At 42.6% G+C, this 23,166-nt stretch overlaps 1 protein-coding gene and 1 pseudogene across 3 annotated transcripts in view; one reads left to right on the top strand and one right to left on the bottom strand.

The window, feature by feature from the left end:
* The window catches only part of LOC116874737 (inhibitor of carbonic anhydrase-like), a 46,228-nt gene that overhangs the window by 5,506 nt on the left and 17,556 nt on the right, over window positions 1–23,166 (top strand). For 2 of the 3 annotated variants that reach the window (XM_032869671.1, XM_032869673.1), the window contains exons 2-9: window positions 8,974–9,146; window positions 13,104–13,212; window positions 14,140–14,301; window positions 15,539–15,698; window positions 16,493–16,548; window positions 19,429–19,607; window positions 20,997–21,168; window positions 22,063–22,205. In XM_032869671.1, coding sequence (XP_032725562.1) covers window positions 8,974–9,146; window positions 13,104–13,212; window positions 14,140–14,301; window positions 15,539–15,698; window positions 16,493–16,548; window positions 19,429–19,607; window positions 20,997–21,168; window positions 22,063–22,205 — 1,154 coding nt within the window. The remainder of the gene's footprint in view (window positions 1–8,973; window positions 9,147–13,103; window positions 13,213–14,139; window positions 14,302–15,538; window positions 15,699–16,492; window positions 16,549–19,428; window positions 19,608–20,996; window positions 21,169–22,062; window positions 22,206–23,166) is intronic. The other variant, XM_032869672.1, reaches the window with a different exon arrangement.
* Window positions 319–2,892, bottom strand: LOC116874736 (annotated as a pseudogene).

The raw sequence follows: 23,166 nt of genomic DNA, 5'->3' as shown, positions 1-23,166 counted from the left end.
TGTTCTGTTAAGTTCATTTGATAAAGACAAAATCTCTACTGCAATCCTTGCTTGGCAAGCTCACATGTTTCTGTCTGGTAACTCCCTGAACTGTCCATTACCGATTTTTAACATACTAACACTCCTACTACTCAAGGGTCACTCATGAGCTTCTTGTAACATTTTCTAAAATGTATCCCTTCCCCCCAAACCTCTTCAAAATCTTTATCTTCTAAGAAGTGATAACTCAATACCCGACAATTGGATACAGTGATAATAAATGTTATGTCTAAAATGACTTAACTAAAACAATTCCCAAGTGCCACTAGCAGAAAGTGTAATGTGGCACTTTCAATGCTATCTTCTGGAAGAACAGTTATGTCTCCAAAGCATGAGAGTTTAAACAGGGGCCATTTAAATAGGCAGATTATCAATGGCTAATACACTCAATGAGAGGTCAGTATGTCAAGATATTCAGTGATTAAGTGGCCTACATACACCTGACAGCTTTTCTGTAAGATGTTTTCAAATTTCTTACAGATTTTTCCAAATATCAAACATAAGAGAAAGCCTACTTTAAACGTTTCTTAGGTATTTTCAATGTTTTCTGAGTTATCTGTAGGAAGCTCTGACTTAGTTGTATAGAGTTTGATATATGTGTCCACCATTAAATCGAGATCATGTTTTATGTCAAAATTTATGTTAAGCAAAGCCAAGTTACTTGACCTCTGGTCTGTCAAAGTGTTCCTCAGGTATGCTTTGAGACGCTTTCTCCCATTTTCATAGCGTTCGTTCTCAACCTTCATCACAGGAAGAATACACAGGACTTTCAGCAATGTATAAACATTAGGAAAAAACTTGATGTCAGGTAGACGGAGGGCTTCATAAATGGTAGATGGAAGCTCTATATCTTTCCCTCGGTGTTTCCATTTGATTCTCCAGCAATGCAGCTCAGCTGAGAGTGTGTCAGGATTGGGCAAGTCACTTCTGTACATGTCAGCATGGTGTTCCTCTGATGTATTAAATTTGAGCTGTCCCATGACAGAGGGTACAAGAGATAAGCATTTAAGAGCTTTGAGGTGCTGTTCTGAGAATATATCTTTCAGTTCCTGAATAATGTGTTCCACTGTTGGAACACTTAGAGTTTCTTTATAGTAACTCTCAGAGGTGAGCTGAGATTCCAGGTTACCTTGCTGGGCTCTGCGGAATTTCCCGGGGAGTTTCATCTGAATATCAAGTTTAGTTGCCAAATTTGTGGCTTCTTCGAACCAAAATTCATGATAAACTTCAATATTTTCCATCACTTCATTTAGTGAATGCAGCACTGCAGTCAAGCTACTGGCTGCAAAGAAGACGTCAGAAGTCTGCCCTTGGAGATTTTTCCCAAAGGCTCTTGTAAAAGATAGAACATTTTTTAGAACAACAATGGTAACGATGAAATCAAAATCTGTTACTGCACTGCAGAGTACAAAAGCTCGACCAGCTATATAGTTATTCCACCTAATATTTGTATCACTATTTATACCATCTAAACATAAAACAAGTGCTTGTAGGAGGTCCACTAAAATTTCAAAAGCATCATGCCTGCCTGTCCACTGAGAATGGCAGATCTCCTTCAGTTCTTTACCCTTTTCCTCATTGTTCTGAAAGAGGACAGAAATTACATTGTCAAGCTCCAAAAGCAGTTGTGGAGATCGATGGAAGAAAGAACAAACTTCTTCAATTGTTCCTAACGCAACAGATACTCCCACAACAGGCACTGATTTTGCCAGCCACATATTTAAGGCACAGGAAGAGCAAAGTGTGTAGACAGCTTGGGGATATTTCTCTAAAAGTCTAGAAGCAACAACCTTCATTTTGGAAGAAAATCCACTGGACACAATGTAAGCCTGGCCACGACAATACTCCATGTTTAACCCCCCACTTCTCAGTTATCATAGTGTGAAATTTCACAGCCAAAATTTCTGCATCAGCTTCATAAGGCAAGAAGCCCACAAATTCCTCTCTCAGGTTATGAGATTCATCAACAAACCTCACCAACACAGGCAAGTGTTCTTCTCCTGCTATGTCCACTACGTCATCAGTGATGATGGAAAAGAAGTGCGAGTCTCTCACTTCCCTGAGAGTTTCTTCCCGAATGCAGCTCTCACAGATCTCTTAGCATCTGTTTCTGCTGTGTTTTCGAGCAGAACAATGTGTTAACTGCTGTTGTCTCAAAGCGCTTTCTCAGAACCTCTTCACCAGAATTTATCCGGCACTCCAGCAGTGTTGAAAGTTATCAGGAGTAAAGAGACCCTCTGGGATTTCATCAGTTTCATGCCCATCCAGAGGTATGTTTTGTTTTCCCATAAGAATCAAAATTTCAAATAGAGATTTTAAGTATTCTTTGTTTTCTTTCTCTTCAAGGGTTAAAGGTAAAATATCTTCATCCTGTTCCTCACCCCTTTCTTCTGCACTAGGATTCTGAGCGTTGCTGTTGTTTATTTATTTATGTTTTGGTTCCTGTTCAGAAGTTTCATCAATTTTTTTCTGTTTCAGTGTCCTGATTTCATCTTCACTCAATTCTTTTATTCGTTTTCTGTGTCTACTATGTGGATTGTTCAAATGACTGGTAAGATCAAATATTGTTGGTATTGCATTATCTCGAAGAACTGTCCTATAAGGACTAGTTCTACAGATCATAGAGGTCTCAAAGTGTTTGGCACATAATCGATAATGTTTATTTAGTTGATCAGGCGTTTTATCTTCTAAGTCTGCTCTCCTACAATTCTCCACCCACTTCTGGCATCTGGCCGGATCCCGCGGGAACCTGAAGAAGGCCAGGTCCGACTGCGTGCTCTTCCTCGTGCAGTTGGGGGCAGCACAGAAGTTCGGCATCGTCGCCCACCCGCCGGCCGGCCCAGCCCTCCCCTCCCCGCCCCCTCAGGGCAGCCCGTCCGCCCGTAGGGGCCGGCCGGGGAGGGGAGCCAGTTGTTTTGTTTTGTTTTAAAGAGAGAGAGAGAAAGGGGGTAGTTGGAAGGTGCTATTATAAACAAGAAGACCATTGGAGAAAACTGGAAATTTTGAGCATAGTGGGTTTTCAGTGGCCAAGTTGTGACAGTCTCTTATCAGCTGGGCTGTTGCTTGGCATAGAGAGAATCTCTTCCTCCTGCTGAGGTAGTAAAGTATATGTTTCTTCCTGTTAGGAATGCAGAGTACCTCCCTTCCTGTTGGGGTTTGCAATTGACAAGGAGTGGTAAGGTGTGAGAACTTCTGCTTCTGGCCTTCCTGCTTTATTTTATTTATTTACTTATTTTTTAAAAGATTTTATATATTTTAGAGACAGAGTGTGAGGGAGAGGAGAGGGGCAGAGCTGAACACGGAACCCTATGTGGAGCTTGATCTCAGGACCCTGAAATCATGACCCTGAGCCAGAATCAAGAGTTAGATGCTTAACCAACTGAGCTACCCGGGCACCCCGGTTGGCAGGTTATTTTTATTTTAACACTTTGATGGTATTATTCCTTTGTCTATGACTTGTCCACACAAGTCATAGACAAAAAGCCTATGATATTTTTCTGACAAAAAGTCTATGATATTTATTATCTTTGTTCCTCTGTACTTAATTTGTCTCTTTTATCTGGTTGCTCTAGAACTATGAGTTTGTAGTTTTCTTAACATTTTCTTAACATTTCTTAACATTGCCCAGAAAAACTCTGGGCAAATTGTTCTTCGTGTATTTTTTCAGGCCCTTTTCCCCTTTCCCCTAGGATTGCATTTACATGTATGTTAGATCACTTGACATTGTGTGAAAAGTCACTTAGGCTCTTTTTATTGGTTTTTCAGTCTCTTTTTTTTTCTCTCTCTGAGCTTCATTTCAAAGAGTTTCAAATAATGTCTTTCAAGATTTTATTTATTTATTTGTACAATATATTGATTGAACAATTCCACACATCATCTAGTGCTCATGACCATAAGTGTAGTCCCTAGTTCCCATTATTTATTTCATTCATCCCCCACCCATCTCCTCTGATAACCAGCAGATTGTTCTCTACAATTAAGAGTCTGTTTCTCTCTCTCATTTTTTCCCCTTTGCGTGTTTGTTTTCTTCCTTAAATTCCACATTCAAATGAAGTCATATTGTATTTGTCTTTCTCTGACTGATTTATTTTGCTTAGCTTTATACTCTAGCTCCATCCATGTCCTTGCAAATGGCAAGATTTCATTCTGTTAAAGGGGTTCATTCTTTTTATGGCTGAATAATATTCCTTTACCTATCTATCTATCTATCTCATCTTATTTATCCATTCCTCAATCAATGGACACTTGAGCTGCTTCCATATCTTGGCTGTTGTAAATAATGCTGCCTTAAATATAGGAGAGCATGTATCCCTTTGAATTAGTGTTCTTTTATTCTTTGGGTAGATACCCAGTGGTATGATTGCTGGATTGTAGGGTGGTTCTATTTCTAACTTTTTTCAGGAACCTCCAATCTGTTTTCCACAGTGGCTGCACCAGTTTGCATTCCTACCAACACTGCACAAGTGTCCTTTTTACTCCACATCCCCGCCAACACTTGTTGTTTCTTGTGTTTTTTATTTTAACCCTTCTGATAGGTGTGAGTTGGTATCTCCTTGTAGTTTTGATTTGCATTTCCCTGCTGATGGGTGCTGTTGAGCATCTTTTCATGTGTTTGTTGACCATCTGGATGTCTTCTTTAGAGAAATGTCTGTTCATGTCTTCTGTCCATTTTTTTAAAGATTTTATTTATTTATTTCACATACACACACACACACACACACACACACACACAGAAAATGAGAACACAAGCAGGGGAAGTGAGAGAGGGAGAAGCAGCATCCCTGCTGAGCAGGGAGCTGGATGCTGGACCCAATCTCAGGACCCAGGGATCATGACCTGAGCTGAAGACAGAAGCTTAACCAACTGAGCCACCCAGGCACCCCTTCTGCCCATTTTTTAATCAGATTGTTTGGTTTTGGGGTGTAGAGTTGTATAAGTTCTTTATAGATTTTAGGTACTAATCCTTTATCAGATATGTCATTTGCAAATATCTCCTCCCATTCCATAGGTTGCCTTTTAGTTTTGTTGATTGTTTCCTTCTCTGTGCAGAAGCCTTTTATTTTTATGTAGTCTCAGTAGTTTATTTTTGCTTTTGTTTCCCTTGCCTCAGAAGACGTATTGGAAGAAGTTGCTATGGCTGATGACAAAGTAGTTATTGCTTGTGTTCTCTTCTAGGATTTTTATGGTTTCAGGTCTCATGTTTAGGTCTTTAATCCATTTTGAGTTTGTGTTTGTGTGTGGTGTGAGAAGGTGCTCCAGTTTCATTCTTTTGCATGTTGCTCTTCAGTTTTCCCATCACCATTTGTTACAGAGAGCATCTTTTGGGGTGCCTGGGTGGCTCAGTGGGTTAAAGCCTCTGCCTTCGGCTCAGGTCGTGATCCCAGGGTCCTGGGATCGAGCCCCGCATTGGGCTCTCTGCTCATCAGAGATCCTGCTTCCTCCTCTCTCTCTCTGCCTGCCTTTCTGCCTGCTTGTGGTCTCTGTCTGTCAAACAGATGGATAGAGTCTTTAAAAAAAAAGAAAGAGAGAGCATCTTTTTCCCATTGGATATTCTTTCCTGCTTTGTCAAAAATTAATTGACCACATAATTATGGGTTTATTTCAAATCTGTTCCATTGATCCGTGTGTCCATTTTTGTGCCAATACCATACTATTTTGATTACTGCAACTTTGTGATATAACTTGAAGTCCAGAATTGTGATGTCTCCTATTCTGCTTTTCTTTCTCAAGATTGCTTTGGCTCTTGGGGGTCTTTTGTGGTTCCACACAAATTTTAGGATTGTTTGTTCTAGTTCTGTGAAAAATGCTGTTGGTATTTTGAAAGGTATTGCATTAAATGTGTAGATTGCTTTGGGTAGTGCAGACATTTTAACAATATCTGTTTTTCCAATCCATGAGCATTCCATTTCTTTGTGTCATCTTCAATTTCTGTAATCAGTGTTTTATAGTTTTCAGAGTACAGGTCTTTTACCTCTTTGGTTAGGTTTATTCCTAGGTATCTTATTATTTTAGGTGCAATTATAAATGGGATTGTTTTCTTAACATCTCTTTCTGCTGCTTCATTATTGGTGTATAAAAATGCAACAGATTTCTGTACGTTGATTTTGTATCCTGTGACTTTACTGAATTTGTTTACCAGGTCTAGCAGTTTTTTGGTGGAAGCTTTAGGGTTTTCTATATATAGTATCATGTCATCTGCAAATAGTGACCGTTTTAGTTCTTCCTTACCAATTTGGATGCTTTCTGTTTCTTTTTGCTGTCTGACTGCTGTGGCTAGGACTTCCAGTTTTATGTTGAATAAAAGTCCTGAGAGTGGAAATCCTGGTCTTGTTCCTGACCTTAGAGAAAAAGCTCTGTTTTTCCCCATTAAGGATGAAGTTAGCTGTGGGTTTTTCATAAATGGCCTGTATTATGTTGAGGCACGTTCCCTCTCAACCTACTTTGTTCAGGTTTTTTTTTTTCCTTGAGATTCTTATTTATTTATTTGTCAGAGAGAGAGAGGTGGGAAGAAAGAACACAAGCAGGGGGAGTGGCAGACAGAGGGAGAAATAGGCTTCCTGCTGAGCAGGAGCCCAATGCAGGACTCAGTCCCAGGATTCTGGGATCATGACCTGAGCCAAAGACAGATGCTTAACTGACTGAGACACCCAAGCCTCTGGTTGAGGATGTTTTGTTTTGTTTTATCATGAATGGGTGTTGTACTTTGTCAAATGCTTTTTCTGCATCTTTTGAAATGGTCATATAGTTTTTATCCTTTCTATTTTTGATATGATGTATCATTTCTCACACCTTGATTTGCAAGTATTGCACAACATTTGTACCCAGGAATAAATCCCACTTGATTGTGGTGAATGATTGTTTTAATGTGTTGTTGAATTCGGTTTGCTAGTATTTTATTCAGAACTTTTGTATCTATGTTCATTAGGGATATTGGCCTGTTCTAGGTACTATCTCTTCTTTAATTGTTTGGTAGAATTCACCTGTGAAGCCATCTGGTCCTGGATTTTTGTTTTTGGGGAGTTTTTAACCACAAATTCAATTTCTTTGCCGGTTAACAGTCTGTTCAAGTTTTCTATTTCTTCCTGTTTCAGTTTTGGTAGTTATCTGTTTCTAGGAATTTATCCATTTCTTCTAGGTTGTCCAATTTGATGGTATATAGTTTTTCTTTTCTTTTTTTAAAAAATATTTTATTTATTTATTTGTCAGAGAAAGAGAGAGAGAGAGTACAAGCAGGGGGAGCATCAGGCAGAGGGAGAAGCAGGCTCCCCCACAGAGCAGGGAGCCTGACAAGGGACTCCATCCCAGGACTCCAGGATCATGACCAGAGCCAAAGGCAGTAGTAGCCTAACCAACTGAGCCATGCAGGTGTCCCATAGTTTTTCACAAAATATTCTCTTATGATTGTATTTCTGCAGTGTTGGTTATTATTTTTCTCTCTAATCTGTGATTTTGTTTGAGTCCTTTCTCTTTTTTTCATGATAAGTCTGGCTAGAGGTTTATTAATTTTTTTGATTTTTCTTTCAAAGAAATAGCTCCTAGTTTTATTGATCTTTTTTTTTTTTTTTTTTTTTTTTTTTTTAGTTTCTGTATCATTTACTTCTGCTCTAATCTTTATTATTTCCTAATACTCCAAATGTTTCTCTTCTGCACAAGGGCACATGGCCTCTGGAGTTCCGTTCCGTAGCTTGCTGTCCCTTCCCTGGGCTGCTGTTATGGAAAGCTTTTTCAGATAGGGTTGAGGGGCTCCATTTGTCATCTGTCTTTCGAGTGGGATTCTGTCTAAGGTAATTTGGCATTTCCTGTCCCATTTCTTTTCATATTTCCTACTTAGAGTTAAAAGGCAGTACGGATTTTGGAGTCCGACAGACTTGGGTAATTCAAATATACTGGACTTCATCAAAAACGAGGAGCTGCTACTGTTGTAACTTTCATCTTCTATATTTTATTTAAAATAACTTTTGGCTCAAATACTACAGATTTGTGAAGAGCATTTTACCTTTGTAATATTCTCTATGCTTATTACTATAGCTTAAAATGCCAGTGAAATAAACATGCACTGATTTAAATGCCCCAGCATTTAATGTCATGTAAGATTAGAGTATCCAATGTCAAAAGAAAGACTAATTCAGTAGGCTCAAGATTCCTTCCCATAGGTTTCTTTTATCATTTTTTCCCCGAGGTGACATTCACTAACATCAAATCAATTATTTAAAAGTATACAATTCAGTGGCATTTAGTATACTCACAGTGTTGTGTGGACTACCATTTCTGTCTAGCTCCAAAACAGTTTCATCACCCCAAAAGAAAATCCTGTACCCTTTAAGCAGTCAGTACCCTCCCTTCTCCCCCAGCCCCTGGCAACCACCAATTTGTTTTCAGTGTCTATAGATTTACCTAATCTAGATAGTTCATGTGAGTGGAATCATATAACGTAGAGCCTTTCATATCTGGCTTCTTTCCTTTAACATATTAATCTTGAGGTTCACCAATGTGTAACATATAGCAGGACTTCATTCTTTTTCTGGCAGAACAATATTTCACAGCTTGGATAGACCAGATTTTGTTTATCCATTCATCTACTGATGTACATTTGGGTTGTTTCTGCCTTTTTTGACCAGTGTGAATAGTACTGCTATGAATATTTGTGTATGTATATTGGAGTACCCATTTTCAATTCTTTGGGATATATACTGAGGAGTGGGATTTCTGGGTCATATGGTAATTCTGTGTTTGACTTTTGGGGGATGCTTTTGGCTTTTTTCTCCAAGGGGGATGGCATAATCAGTGAAATAGAAGTTGAGAATTCATGTGAGCCATGCAGCTAACCCAGTTTTTGTCTGTCCCGCTCAACGAACCCTTTACCTTTCACCTCTTCTACTAGCAGAGAAAGATGAGTGCTGTGGGTGCCTTACAGTTTTGGCCTCTGTACCCTAGGGCTGTGTCTGGCTGTCCCTGGGGAAACTGTGAGGTGGTGCACCATCTCAGATCATGAAGCCAGTAAGTGCTCCAGTTTCAGTGCCAATATGAAAAGAGTCCTTCCAGCGGATGGTCCCCACATCACCTGTGTGAAGAGAACCTCTCACCTCGAATGTATCAAGGCCATTATGGTAAGTTGCAGCTGCCAACAGGAGAGTGGTAGAAAATTCATACTTCCTTTCTCTGTGCTTGTTATTGTTTATTGCTTCAGAACAACTTTCTTCCCACAAGAACTAGACCGTGCTTTAGAGGAGAAAGAAATAAGCTGAAGACCTGAAAGTACCGGGACTGTGTGTAGAAAAATAATATAGGTGCTCAACATTCATTAATAGTAAAAACAATAATAGTAATTAAACAACTAATAAAGAAGGATTCATTGAAAATGCCTGTAATAAAGCAAAGCCAGACTGCACTGGAAAATCCATAAAGAGTCAGAAATAAACAAGAAGTTGTAGTTTTACCCTTATTACTTAACATTGTTTTTGGAATTTCCCAGCAATAATAAAATGCATATGGGATAGAAAGAAACAAATAAAATATCCATATCTTCAGATGATTGCATGCCTGGAATGTACGGTGGGATCAAGGAAAATATTACTCTAATTGTGAATAGGTTATATAAATTTAATAAATGTAATTAACGTATCACAATATCATTTTTGTATATCAGCGGTCATTAGTTGGTGGAAAGCAGCCCAAAATTACAACTCGTTTTCATTTAAAACAATATACTATAATTCTATTATACTATAACATAGTCTACTATAATATAATAGAAAAACATTTCAGGAGAAAAATCATAGGAGAGATCTGCAAGATTGTTATAATACAAAAGCCTAGGACAAACAAAAAATATTTATCAATGAATTAAAATATATGTCATATTCCTAAATGGGAAGACTAAATATCATATACTTGTATATCTTGCCACATAATAAGTTTAATATAATTTTCATCAAAATACAGTCTTTTTAAAAGAATCAATTGAATAATTATAAAAATCCTAAGAAAAAGCACATGGATGAGAAAATAAATAGTATTATGAAAAAGACAATTAGCATGGGAGTGGATGAAACCTATTTGAAACTGGAAAAATATTAAGGTAGCCATGTTACAGAGACTAGGGTCCTGGTGTAGATGTAAGAGACCTGGAAGAGAACAAAATTTGCACATATTCGCAGCTTTCTTTACATACATTCATCCATCTCCTTGTCTATGTGATATGAGGCAGATGTCAACTATGATCAATACCCAACATCAGGGCACTAGGGCTCTAGGTTTAATAAATTTAAGTAAGATACACATGGATTTATGTAGATTTATATATGATAAAGTAAACTTTCTAAACAAATGGCTAAAGAAAAGATTCTTTAGCTAGACAACAGCTAAAAAAACAGTTAAAGTTTCCTTTTAACAAGGAAAATCAAGTGAAATGTTTAATCCATTTACCAAAACAAGCTCTCAGTTTGACTCAATTTGACTGATAAAGATAGACATTACAAGATAAATCACAGAGGTAGATAAACTTGGCAATGTAAAAATTATAGATCTCTGACAAAAAAAATTTAAAGCCTTAAGCATATGAAAATATATTCACATCAGTTATGTCAAACCAGCTAGGGCAAAAACTAGATAAAAATGTCATTTAAATATATAAGAAATGCTTAAGAATAATAAGCTATAATCAAACCACTCACAGAAATTACAAGTAATAAATAATATAAACAATAAGGGAAAAGTGTTCATCTTTTTTTTAAATTTTTTTCAAAAGATTATTTATTTATTTATTTGACAGATAGAGATCACAAGTAGGCAGAGAGGCAGGCAGAGAGAGAGGGGAAGCAGGTTCCCTGCTGAGCAGAGAGCCCGATGCGGGGCTCAATCCCAGGACCCTGAGATCATGACCTGAGCTGAAGGCAGAGGCTTTAAACCACTGAGCCACCCAGGTGCCCCGTGTTCATCCTTTTTAATAATCAAATGCAAATAAGTGCAAATAGAGCCATTTCTTAAGGTAACAGTTTTTACCTAGAAATGTAATAACTTCTCTTAAATGATAGCATTTTTTGCTGGTAGGTTTCTGTGACAGTAGGATATATTGCTATCGACATTATAAATGATAAATTCTGTGTTATTTCTGGAAAACACTCTGGAAGTATTCAGTAAGGGGCATAAACATGCACACAAACTTTTATTTATTTTTCTCTAATTCATCGATGACTGGGGGGAATGATTTGTTACAAGAATTAGACTTTATACAATTGTGGGAGCAGGTTAAACACTTTCTGTGGCACTACTGTCTTTGCAACTGGAGCTTGAGGAGGAGGCAGCCAGGAAGGGAAGATGTATGTAAAGTGGAGGAAGAGCAAGAACAATCTGGAACCTCAGGCATTACCTGGAGCCCATGGGTGTAAACTGAAACCTCTGTCTCTAATTGCTTCTGACCTTGACAGTGTTCACTAGGCCCAGTGGCCTTCTTTTCCTTTTACCTTTATACTAACTCCCTCCTTTTCTCATTCTTAAAATCAGAATTTAAGTTGGTTTCTGATACATGCAACCCATATATATTAATTATATATAAACATAAATACATAAGTATGAATACATACTTAAGAAAAAGATGGGATAGGGGAAAGGAGGCAAGTATATAGAAATGCAACACTAAATTCAGAAAAAGCCTAGGTTACTTCAAATGTCATATTTTTTACCTCAAATGTTATATTTTTTTAAAATTTTATTTCTATTCAGCGTAACAGTATTCATTGTTTTTGCACCACACCCAGTGCTCCATGCAATCCGTGCCCTCTCCAATACCCACCACCTGGTTCCCCCAACCTCCCACCCCCTGCCCCTTCAAAACCCTCAGATTGTTTTTCAGAGTCCAGAGTCTCTCATGGTTCACCTCCCCTTCCAATTTCCCTCAACTCCCTTCTCCTCTCTAACTCCCCTTGTCCTCCATGCTATTTGTAATGCTCCACAAATCAGTAAAACCATATGATAATTGACTCTCTCTGCTTGACTTATTTTACTCAGCATAATCTCTTCCAGTCCTGTCCATGTTGCTACAAAAGTTGGGTATTCATCCTTTCTGATGGAGGCATAATACTCCATAGTGTATATGGACCACATCTTCCTTAACCATTCGTCCGTTGAAGGGCATCTTGGTTCTCTCCACAGTTTGGCGACCATGGCCATTGCTGCTATAAACATTGGGGTACAGATGGCCCTTCTTTTCACTACATCTGTATCTTTGGGGTAAATACCCAGTAGTGCGATGGCAGGGTCATAGGGAAGCCCTATTTTTAATTTCTTGAGGAATCTCCACACTGTTCTCCAAAGTGTCTGTACCAACTTGCATTCCCACCAACAGTGTAAGAGGGTTCCCCTTTCTCCACATCCCCTCCAACACATGTTGTTTCCTGTCTTGCTAATTTTGGCCATTCTAAGTGGTGTAAGGTGGTATCAAATGTCAATTAATAAATTAATTTAAAAAATGATTTCCATGATGGGTTGGGAAATGATCCAATGTCATTTCTGAGATGAGGCTGTGAGGTGGCTGCTTCTCACAAGAAGGGAGGAATGCTGGGCTGACAGATACTTGAAGAGGGAATCCAGATCTGTGAGTGCAAACCCTGACTTCTTATGGATAGAAATAGTCATAATTCACTCATTCGCTTACCCAGTAAACATTTATTGAGTGCTTACCTGTAGTAGGTGCTTCTCTGGTTACAGCAGGAAACTTCAGCAGGAAAACACACACACACACACACACACACACACACACACACACACACACGCAAGTGTCCCCACCCTGGTAGAGATTACATTCTAAAAGAGAAGGGCAAGCAGTAAACAATGAAAACTTCTCAGGTGGTTGATAAGGGCTAAGGAAAAAACAAAGGGGAGTCCAGCATTCATACATGAAGTGGTAATTTTAAGATGTGGCTGGAGAGAGCCTCACTGGGAAGGTGACATTCAAGCAGACACTAGGGAGGGAAGGAGGTCTGACCCATGCAATATCTCTGGGTCAGTCATCCCTGGCAGAGGGCTAGGTTAGGGCTCCCTTCATGGTCTGGTCTCTTCTGTTTCAGGCCAATGAAGCAGATGCTGTGACCCTCGAAGCAGGTTTGGTGCTTGAAGCGGGGCTGCCCCCCTTCAATCTGAAGCCTGTCGTGGCCGAATTCCATGGGTCAAACATTGGTGCGTTCTTCCTGGGGCCGCAGGTCTCTGATTTGACACTGCAGCTATGGGGGAGAAGGCAGGGTCTCTGCCAACATTTCATCTGAAGGGAACAGAATTGCTGGAGCTCTTTGGATCAAAGGAGGCTGTCATCTACACTGACCCATAAGGGTTGGAATGTTGACTCTCCCTGGGAAGCTATGAACGGTGTGCATCCTAATGGAAGTGCCCTTGGTGCTGCTGGATAAGGGGGGCAGGGCTTTCTGGGGTCCATCACCTACCCATGGGGCTGCGCCATTGGGAGGCCCATCTCTGGAGACACACAGACCTGGACAGGCTCTTCCCGATGCTGAGTCCCCTGCAGGTGCTACATAACATGGGTTTGTGAATGCCGTCAAGAGAGGTTTGGTGGGGGGGAGTCGAAGAATAAGGTTTTGCCTCCTCCCTGTTCTTGTCCATTAGTGTCATCAGTGTGTGCGTGAGCACAGCCCACCTCAATCGGACTCCTATTTGCAGAGCCCTGGCAAAATCCCAGGGTACCCCTGCATCCTTCCTCTCAGACCTTCATCACTGTGTCTGGGCTGGAGACGGAGAAGCCGAGAAGGGAGAAAAACCTTTGGGGAGAAACAATAACGTCACAATGACTGGGAGTTGAAGATCTTCCTGAGAATGCCCTGCAGGTCCAATAATAGCTGGGGGCCCCCACCCCCATGTCTCCACTGGCTTGGAGGGGCTGGCAGAAAGACACTAGCATTTATTGCCTTAATAAGGGACTTCTCCCTATCCTGTTAATCAAAGGCTTTTTTTCTTTTCTTTGTCTACCTGTTCATCAGGGGATGGTGGAGACCCTAGGATTTCCCTAAAGTTGCCCATTGCACGCCCTCTGGAAGATTAGCTAGTGACTGTGGTATCTTCCTTTGGCCCTTCTTTCTCTCTGCTCTTTTGCAGAGCCACAAACCTTGCATTATGCTGTGGCTGTGGTGGAGAAGGGCAGTGACTTCCAGCTGAAACAGCTCCAAGGCAAGAAGTCCTGCCACTCGGGCCTAGGATGGTCTGCTGGGTGGTACCTCCCCATCCGGATACTTCTTCCTTCTGACTCTGTTGAAGAAGGTAAGCTGGCTGAGGCTGGGTGCCTTCTGGCAGGATTCCTACTCCAGTCACCCGCAGGGATTGCAGTGGGGACATACAACCACTATCCGGCATATTAGTTTCAGGAACTGTGAGATGGGGTGAGAACAGCCTGCTTTAAGTGTGATCAGCTAGGTTTGTTGCAGCAGCAACCCTTGGGAACTGAGAGCTGAGTCTTCTCTCAGCAAGGGTACCTTGGTGTCTGATCTCCTGACAGCCCCGAACTCATTGTAACCCCAGCAGTTTGGCTTGACAAGGAAGGTCACTGAGGCTCATGAGAAAGGACAATTCCCTTCTGGCTTCCCAGGAAGGCTTACTGGGAATTACAGCCACACCATCAGTAGTCGGCCTTTGTGCCTGGGGTAAGGGCTTGGGATGGGGCCAAGAAGAGGAGTGGACTGGAGCCATGATTTCTTTTGTGTGTACTTCTTATTCAGTTATGAAGAGCCAAGGGAGCCTAGGGTGCCTCTTTAGCCTTTGGAAGATGATTACAAAGTCTTTCTGTGCTTTTGAGGCCTGCCAGCTCTGCAGCATTCATGTTTTGCCTATAATAGGACAACAGGCTGCTGGGGTCAGATGGAGTGCTATAGCCTGGGCCACAGCTCTGACCCCGTGTGCCCTTTCTTGGGGTCTCCCTTGCTTCAGTGTCAGACAGTGCTGGATGTCTGTGTGACAGTTTGTGAGGTGGCTATTGGCATACCCCCTTACCCACTACCAGGCAAGTTACCCCAACCCCCTTCCATGGATTCCTAGAAGAGGAATCCCCATAAACTACCACAGCCCCTGGTGCCAAAGGGGAGAGGGCTGGATGGGACCATGCCCTGAGGTAAGGAAGGATGTTCAGAGTCCCCAGTGTCTGGGGTTCTGCCTGCCACACCTAGAGCCTCCGTGGTGGTGAGTTAACAGGGTGGGTTAACAGGGATTGCAGCTTGGTTCTGTGTAGGTCAGCCACCATTGTGTCTTGAGTGGGCACGCTAGGAAGCATCTGGTGGGCTGGGGCCTCAGGCCCACACGTCAGTGTGATGTCTGAACACCCTGGGCCATCCACTTCCTCAGCCATGGGCACTGTCGGCCACCTTTGCACATCTGCTTCCTCAGAATGGTCCTGGGAAGTGTGTTCCACCTCTTGGGCTCTCATATAGGGCCACTTGCTCACACACATGCAACCTGGAGGTCCCCAGCCAATTCATGCTCTGAGGTTCCTTATGTCTCTGTTAAGCAGCCACAGCAGAAATGGCCAAGATCTTCTCTGGCAGCTGTGTCCCCTGTGCGAACAGGGAGGTATTCCCCAAGCTGTGTCAACTGTGTGCGGGGAAAGGGACAAACAAGTGTGCCTGCTCCTTCCAAGAACCATACTTCGGCTACGCTGGTGCCTTCAAGTGAGTGGGGACACCCCCCATTCCTCCTCACTCTGACGCCAGGGAAACTAAGGTACAGGAAGTGGACACAGAGCCTGCCCAGACCACCGGGGTGTCAGTGTGAAACCCAGGGTCCTGAGTGTCTCCCATGGTGTGCTCTCACTCCTAACCATCCTGAGGAGCAGTCTACTGTGTGGGAGCCCATCTTCTCTCTCTATGGCCTAGGGTCTGTGTGTTACCTTCCTGGCCCAAGGAGGGCTGAAGGGACAAAACTGTATCTGGGACTCTGGGATTCACAGACACAGGTTTGGGTTTCCAGCTGGGCCAAAGGCCAGGACCTCCCAGCTTGCTTCTCTCTCCCTGAGCATCTCCCTGTGTCATGGACATGTGCCTGCCCCTCCCTACCTCCTCAGCCCCTGCAGGGGGGTACAAAAGACAAGGCTACTGCTCAAAAATAGAACAAAACAGTCCAGGAATCCAAGGCTAACCTGAGTTTTTATCCTCCATATTAGGCTTTAAGCCTTTATTAAAACAAAAACAAAAACTAGTTGCTTTAGGTTGCCTTTGAAGGGGAAGGTGAAGGTCTTGCCCTCTTATCACTCCTCGCCCCCAGAGTTACCTGGGTTATGACTTACAGAGCTCCTGCCTGCTTCAGACTCAGGTTGGCTGTGGAGGTATAAAGGCTCCTCAGCTAGGGCCATGGCCTCTGAGGACACACTGAAGCCTGGGAAACTGTGGGCAAAGCCCTGTGAGCCAGTGGTCAGGGCAGAGGAAATCATGGGGACTGGCCTAACGACTACTGTCTTGTTCCTCAGGTGTCTGCAGGATGGTGTGGGGGATGTGGCCTTTGTGAGGCATATGACAGTGCTTGGTAAGTGCTGGATGAAGGAAGACTCATGTGAGCCATCCCCTGGCCAGGGCAGATGGTTCTGGCCTGAAAATTTCTCTATATCTAGAGATGGGTGATGACAAGACCCTTAATGGAATAGGAGAGTTTCTATACAAAAACCATTTCCATTACTCAAACTTTGTTTAGTGTTTAGTTTGTTCAGTCTATAAATCTACTAAAAAAATTTTCTAAACAGTAACAATTTGTATTTATTAATTAATAAAATGAAACAAATTTTAATAATTTAATAACTCAATTTGCTTAGCCACTGCAATATCCATTTCAAATGTAATCACACTCTCCCAAATGCTTCAGTATAAATGGTTCCTAAATGTTATAAACATGTTAAACAAACAAATTATAATGATTTCAGAACTTATTAGCATATCTACAATTAGATGTGTTGCAAAAGCATTATTACTGTGGACAAAAATATATTTCTTTCTGGTTTCTATATTAAAAAAACGCTTTTAAGGGTTTGGGGCAACTTATCAGAAAGAAAAAAAATAACATAAATTTAAGACAAATTGAAGTTACAGAATCTGGGTTTTTTAATTGTAACCAATTAAATTTCTATCAGATACAAAATACACTTATATCGCTTAAGATATTTAAACCAAATGTATATTCAGTTTGCTAGGTTCATTTTTAAGATCAATGTCTGCTACCTCAAGGGGAACTTTAAGTCCTCACTTTTTACATGGGCCTTAGTTCCTTACAATCTAGTGTATTTCTCTAGAATGAAGTAGGAGTTCGGTGTCCTTTGTTGCCTTGTTTAGCTGTTCACAATTCACTCCCCCTTGATTATTACACACTGACCTGGTTTATTAGCATTTTGGCAATTGAGGCCTCTCCTATTATCGGTACATTTAATGAGTGGGGTCATCTAGGGGTTCCGTCTCCCAGACTCAAGTTGTTCCAGATCCTTGTCATTGTTACTTCCTGTGGGCACCCCAGTGAGTACAGTTATGTTGCCGGGGCCAGCATCTTCTAATGCCCACCCTGAAACGTTTGAAAACATCTTCATTTTCTGAAAATACAAGGTTGTCCCAGAGTGTCCTGGTTTCCCTTTGCTGGAAGTCACTTGTCTGCTAATATTTAAGATCACTCACTGCCTTTTAAGTAGCAGTTTATGATGATCCACCAGGCTTTTGTGGTACAAATGAAGCTTGGTGGGGAGCTGCTTCCACCACTGGGCCCCTGAGTGACTGATGTCGAGAATTCTTTCTTTCTGAAGCTATGAGATCATATTCATTCTTTTAATTTAATTCTGACATTACTAAATCATTTTAAGTTTGTTCTTTCGATATAAAGATTTAAAGAGTATTTTCTTTACAACCTACCTAAGTAAACTCGTAACCATTTACAATAATTCTAATTGTACTCTTTCTCTTTTAGTATGATCATGCATGAACCCCGTAGACCTCTACGAGTCTGCTAGGGCTGCCATAACAAAGTACCACAAACTAGGTGGCTTAAGCAATAGCAATTTATTGTCTCACAGTTCTAGAGGCTAGGAGTTCAAGATCAAGGTGTGGGTAGGGTTGGTTCCTTCTGGAGGCTCCTTGCTTCTTCCTTAGTTTCTGGTGGTTTGCCGGCCATCTTTGGTGTCCGTTGGCTGTAGTCACATCACCCCACTCTACTTCTTTCCCTTCATGTGACATTCTCCATGTGTATATGTATGTGTGCATGTGTGTGGTTTTTATCAGGACACCAGTTATATTGCATTAGGGGCCCCACTACTCTAGTGGGACCTCATCTTTAGTTAATGACATCTGTAATGACTCTGTTTCCAAGTAAGGTGACATTCTGAGGTACTGGGGATTTGGATTTCAACACGGAAATTTTCAGGGGACACAATTCAACCCAGAATACCTTCAAATACCTAGACAAGGGGAACCAAAGAGCCTGTTTTCCTCACAAGGTTTTCTGGTCTTCTTTCTACATATAGAGTATGCCGAGTGGGCCCCTAGGCCTCCTTCAAGTCTTCCCCACCTTTCCTCAGTAGCCTCTGCCTCCAGGGGCGGATGCTGCTGTAGTTGGGAGACCTGGACTGTCCTAGCATGGCGGTGCATCAGCCTCAGACCAGCTGACAAGTCACCTTCAGTCTCTGAGCCTGTCTCCTCATCTCTAGGGGATCATCCTATTACTGGCCTCCCCTGGTTGCTATGAGGATTAAGTGAAACAGAGCCTGGAGAACCTTCAGCACCATCTCTGGTGTGCTGTGAGTGCTCAGAAAATATTTGCTATCATCATTCACAGCAGAAAGTTACACGTATGTGGGGATACCCTGAGGGGACCTAGGCAAGGGTGCCTCCTAGCCCTCCCTATCTATCTGCAATGAGAACCGGCCATTTTGCCTCCTGAGGCCTCAGATTCCTCATAGGTATAAAACATATTTGGAAAAGATTCTCTTTCAGTCTCTTTGGGTTGTTAAAAAAATTATTAAAGGAGACCAGTTAGGTGATACAAACAAACTTGAACATTTCACAAAGTGGATGGTCTCCTTTTGGAGAACTGCAAAATGGAGCAGAAGGCAGGGAGCGTCTGTAGGGTAAAGAACACGAAGAAACAAATACAATGTATCTGGTTGGCTGGGGCCACACAGTCAACCTTGTCTGGGGTGGAAGGGCTCAGAATTGGCTCTGTGTCTGGGGACCGGCCGGCTGAATATACTTTGTTTTTGTTCAAGTGGAGCATTTACAAGGACACAAAAGTTGTCTAGATTTTGGCTTGCTTCTGTGGCCCTGGGGCACGAGCAGGGCCTCGAAAGTAATTACAACAAGGTCAGTTTGTGATTCAGGGAGCAGCAGGGACCATGGCTCTGCCTGCAGTCGGCTCATCTGGGCTTTCCTCCTGCAGAGAACCTGGCAAACAGGACTGATCATGACCAGTATAAGTTGCTCTGCCCAGACAACAGCCAGATGCCTGTGGATAAATACAGGGAGTGCAACCTGGGCCTCTTCCCTTCTCATGCTGTCGTGGCTCGAAATGTGGGGGGCAAGGAGGACTTGATCTGGGAGCTACTCAACCAGGCCCAGGTATTCCCACCCTCTACCCTCACCTCCTGCTTTGTGTATATGGCGGGGAGGGGGTGGGTCTCTGCTTAGATTTGGGGCATTTTCTTACAGTCTCTTCTAGCCACTCTGAAGGTTCTTTTGGGTGTAGGGCAGGAACCATGTCATACATCATCTGCTTCACCAAAAAACCTCTCAGTCTGTATTGTTAGAGGCAACAGAGGCTCTGAACCCCTCACCTGGCATCATCCACTCCATGGACCAAAGACTCCATAGAAGTGCCTCATTGCTCCATTTTTTTCTCTTCAGTTCTAAAGGGGTTTTCAGGAGGTGGAATAGATGCCCCTCCTCCATGGAGTGTTCTGCTATTATCTTACTGCCATAGGATCCTGCCCTCCTCAGATTCCTCAGTGGCAGGGTCCCTAGCCATGAGCATTCTCTCTTTGTGGTGTTGGTGACAGCATCTCCTGGCCAGCCCTCATTCATTCCCTGTCCTTGCTCTGTTGGTGCTCTCGGCTCCGCACTGGGGGTCCAGAGATGAAGTGGACAATGACTTGCCCTTGAGTTGCTTTCAGACAAGTGTGAGGGACTTGATGAGAACACATACAAATTATCACCAGATGAAATGGTACAACCTTGGGGACACAGATTGTGTACTTTGTAGAGGACAGAGGAACTGATTTGCGGGGTATATCTGGGGAGATTCTTGAGCCCTAGGTAGGAAGCTGTACATACTCCCAGGAAGGGAGGGGATTATTTGCCAGTGAGGGCAGCAGATGTCTTTTCACATTGAACTGACACAAAAGCAAAAAGCAGATAGACAGTGGAAAGAGCTTGGGCGTAGGTGCTATAGTCAGGAAGGGCTTTGGGCCAGTTAGTGGGAGTTGTTGGCAAAGGGCCCTTCCATATTTTGGAGGCCAGAAAGTTCCCAGCTGGTCCTATAGTGGCAGGCCTGAGGTCAGAGAGGAGCCCAGGACTCCTGACCTCCAGGCTCAGTGGCAGGATCACTAGCTGTTCTGGGATGAAGACCTCCAGAGCTACTTGGGACAGCTGGCTGGCCAGGAGATAGGCAGCCTTCACTGCCTGCCCTGTGGGAACTTGCCCTTGGAGAAGGGCAGCTGCATGGGACATGGCAACCATACCTCTTGGTGTGGATCTTGGGGAACAGCCCCTGGCCATTTCCCTGAAGCTGCTCATGGCAGACCAGTTGGGATTTGGGTAAAGCATTCCCTGGAGAGAGGTGGGAGTACCCCAGGAACCACAGGGGCTTTGGTGGGCTTGGTGCTTTGTCTTAGCTCTCAAGTGCTCATATTTTCTCCCTTCCAGTTTTCCTTGTCTGGTTTTGGGTTTGTTATCCCCTCCCCTTGCTTCACCAGCTTCCCTCCTTCTCTTTTTCTTTTATCCTTTGAACAGGAACATTTTGGAAAAGACAAGTCGACACAATTCCAGCTCTTTGCCTCTTCTCATGGGAAGGACTTGCTGTTTACAGATGCTACCCGTGGGTTTTTAAAAATCCCTCCTAAGATGGATGCCAAGCTATACGTGGGATACGAATATTTTGCAGCCACTCAACATCAAAGGAGAGGTGTGTAAAGTCCTGGGAGGGCAGCAGAGGCAGGAAAGCCAGAGAGGCTTCCCCAGTGCCTGCAAACCTCACCTTATCCAACCGTCATTGGCTAGTGGAGCCCAAGGGAGCTACCAGCTGTACTGGGTTAGTGAGGGGATTTTCTGCTGAGCTGGGGAAAAGACCTGAATTATGAGATCACAAAAGGGTTTTGAAGACCTTCAGATTAGAGTCAACTTGAAGTAATGATGGTTCTTGCTCCTGTGTTTTAACTAGGGATACCCCACCCAGTGGCCGGTTTATATGACAGGAGAAAATAGCACATCCCAAACTGAAGTGGGAACATGGCCTCTGCCACTATCAGGAGTGAATTTCCAACTCTTGCCTTTCTCTAGATCCCTATGGTTCATTTCTTCTTTCTTCCCTTACTTTTGTCTTCATTTAGTCAACCAATAGTCAATGAGCATCCACAAAAGCCACTGTGTTAGATGTGGCATACTCTGGTGAGCAGACATGGGGGTGGGGAGCAATCAGGCCCACCCAAAGGAGTACACATAACTATCAACTGGGGAATGCTACTGGATGGGATAACCCAGTCCTGTCAGAACAAACTCTGGAAGGTCCTGACCTTCTGGTGCTCAGAGAGGGCTCTCCTCAGGAGGACATACTCAAGGAGGTGAGGTCAGGAGAGTGGGGAACTACTCTGCCTTCACTACTCTTTCTGGGTGCAGAGTTCCGCATTTCTCCTGGAGGATGATAGGCAGGAATGAGCAGTGATGTGGGCCTGAGACATGCCCACTCTGCTGCTGTCAGTGAGGACCCTACTGGGCGGCCTTTCTGTAGCCAGTGGCGCTAAGCTCCCAGACACATCTTTGGACTTCTTTTGGATGCCTGGCTTTTCTCCACCTGTCCTAGGTGTGGAAGACCCCCAGAGGGTGCTGTGGTGTGCAGTGGGCCACCATGAGAAGGTCAAGTGTGATGAATGGAGTGCTGTAAGCGGTGGTGCTTTACAGTGCACCACAGGGGAAAGCACTGAGGACTGCATCGCCGCCATCACAGTAAGGAGCGCCTCACCTCCACAGCTGGGCTCGGACACCCAGACATATGGCCTCTCTGCCCTCTTCCCATATGTCTTCCTTTTGGCTATGAGACTAAGATGCACCTGTTGTGTGCTGCTCCCACCCTCCAAAGCCCCACCCAGCCCTACTGAATGTGCCACTGGAGCTCAGGCTGGCCCAAGGTCCAGACTCCTTAGGTGCTCAGCTCTGGAGTCCTGGGAGCTCTTGAGTATGGTCCTGCCTGGGAGCTGCAGGAAGTGGGGTGACATCATCCCAGGGGGGTGGTCAGGGCCCCTGTGGATTGTGAAAGCAAATCAACCTTAGTCCTTGAGTGTAAGTATAATTTTTTTGGTGCTAAAAATATTATATGCTGGAAGAGAAATGAAAGATAAATAAAATCATTTACAACTTTATAACTCAGAGACCATTACCTCATAATTTCTGAGTTATGAATTGTGTTATTAGCTTTCCATTTCTCTATGAGCAGATAATATTTTTGTGATTAGAAAAAATAAATTTATAATAAAAGACTAAAAAATTGACAAACTCAGAAGACATACATTCTTCTTTAAGAAGATCTTTATTTTGATAAACTTTCCTAAGACTAACCCATACATTAAGATCTTGCAATTTATACAGTCTCCTTAATGCGTCAATTTTAAGGATTAAATGAATTTGAGTGCTCAGAACATTGCCTAGCATATAATAAGCAGCCAATAAACGTTATCTATTGTTATTATTTAAAGTCAGCACAGTAGGTGCACTTTCTTAGGAAATGGAATATTCATTTAAAATGTTTTTAATGGCTGCACAATATTCCACCAAGTATTTCTGCTTCAATTTATTTAACTGATTTCTAAATGTCTACATATTAATTATTTGCAAATCCTTTGGTATTGTAGATGATATGGGATTGAAGCTTTTTGTTCTATAACTCAATATTTCTGGATATATCATAAGA

This window comes from Lontra canadensis, unplaced genomic scaffold, assembly GCF_010015895.1.
Source record: "Lontra canadensis isolate GAN:19392208 unplaced genomic scaffold, GSC_riverotter_1.0 scaffold38, whole genome shotgun sequence".
Lineage (NCBI taxonomy): Eukaryota > Metazoa > Chordata > Mammalia > Carnivora > Mustelidae > Lontra > Lontra canadensis.
This window is presented reverse-complemented; position numbering and strand designations above follow the sequence as displayed.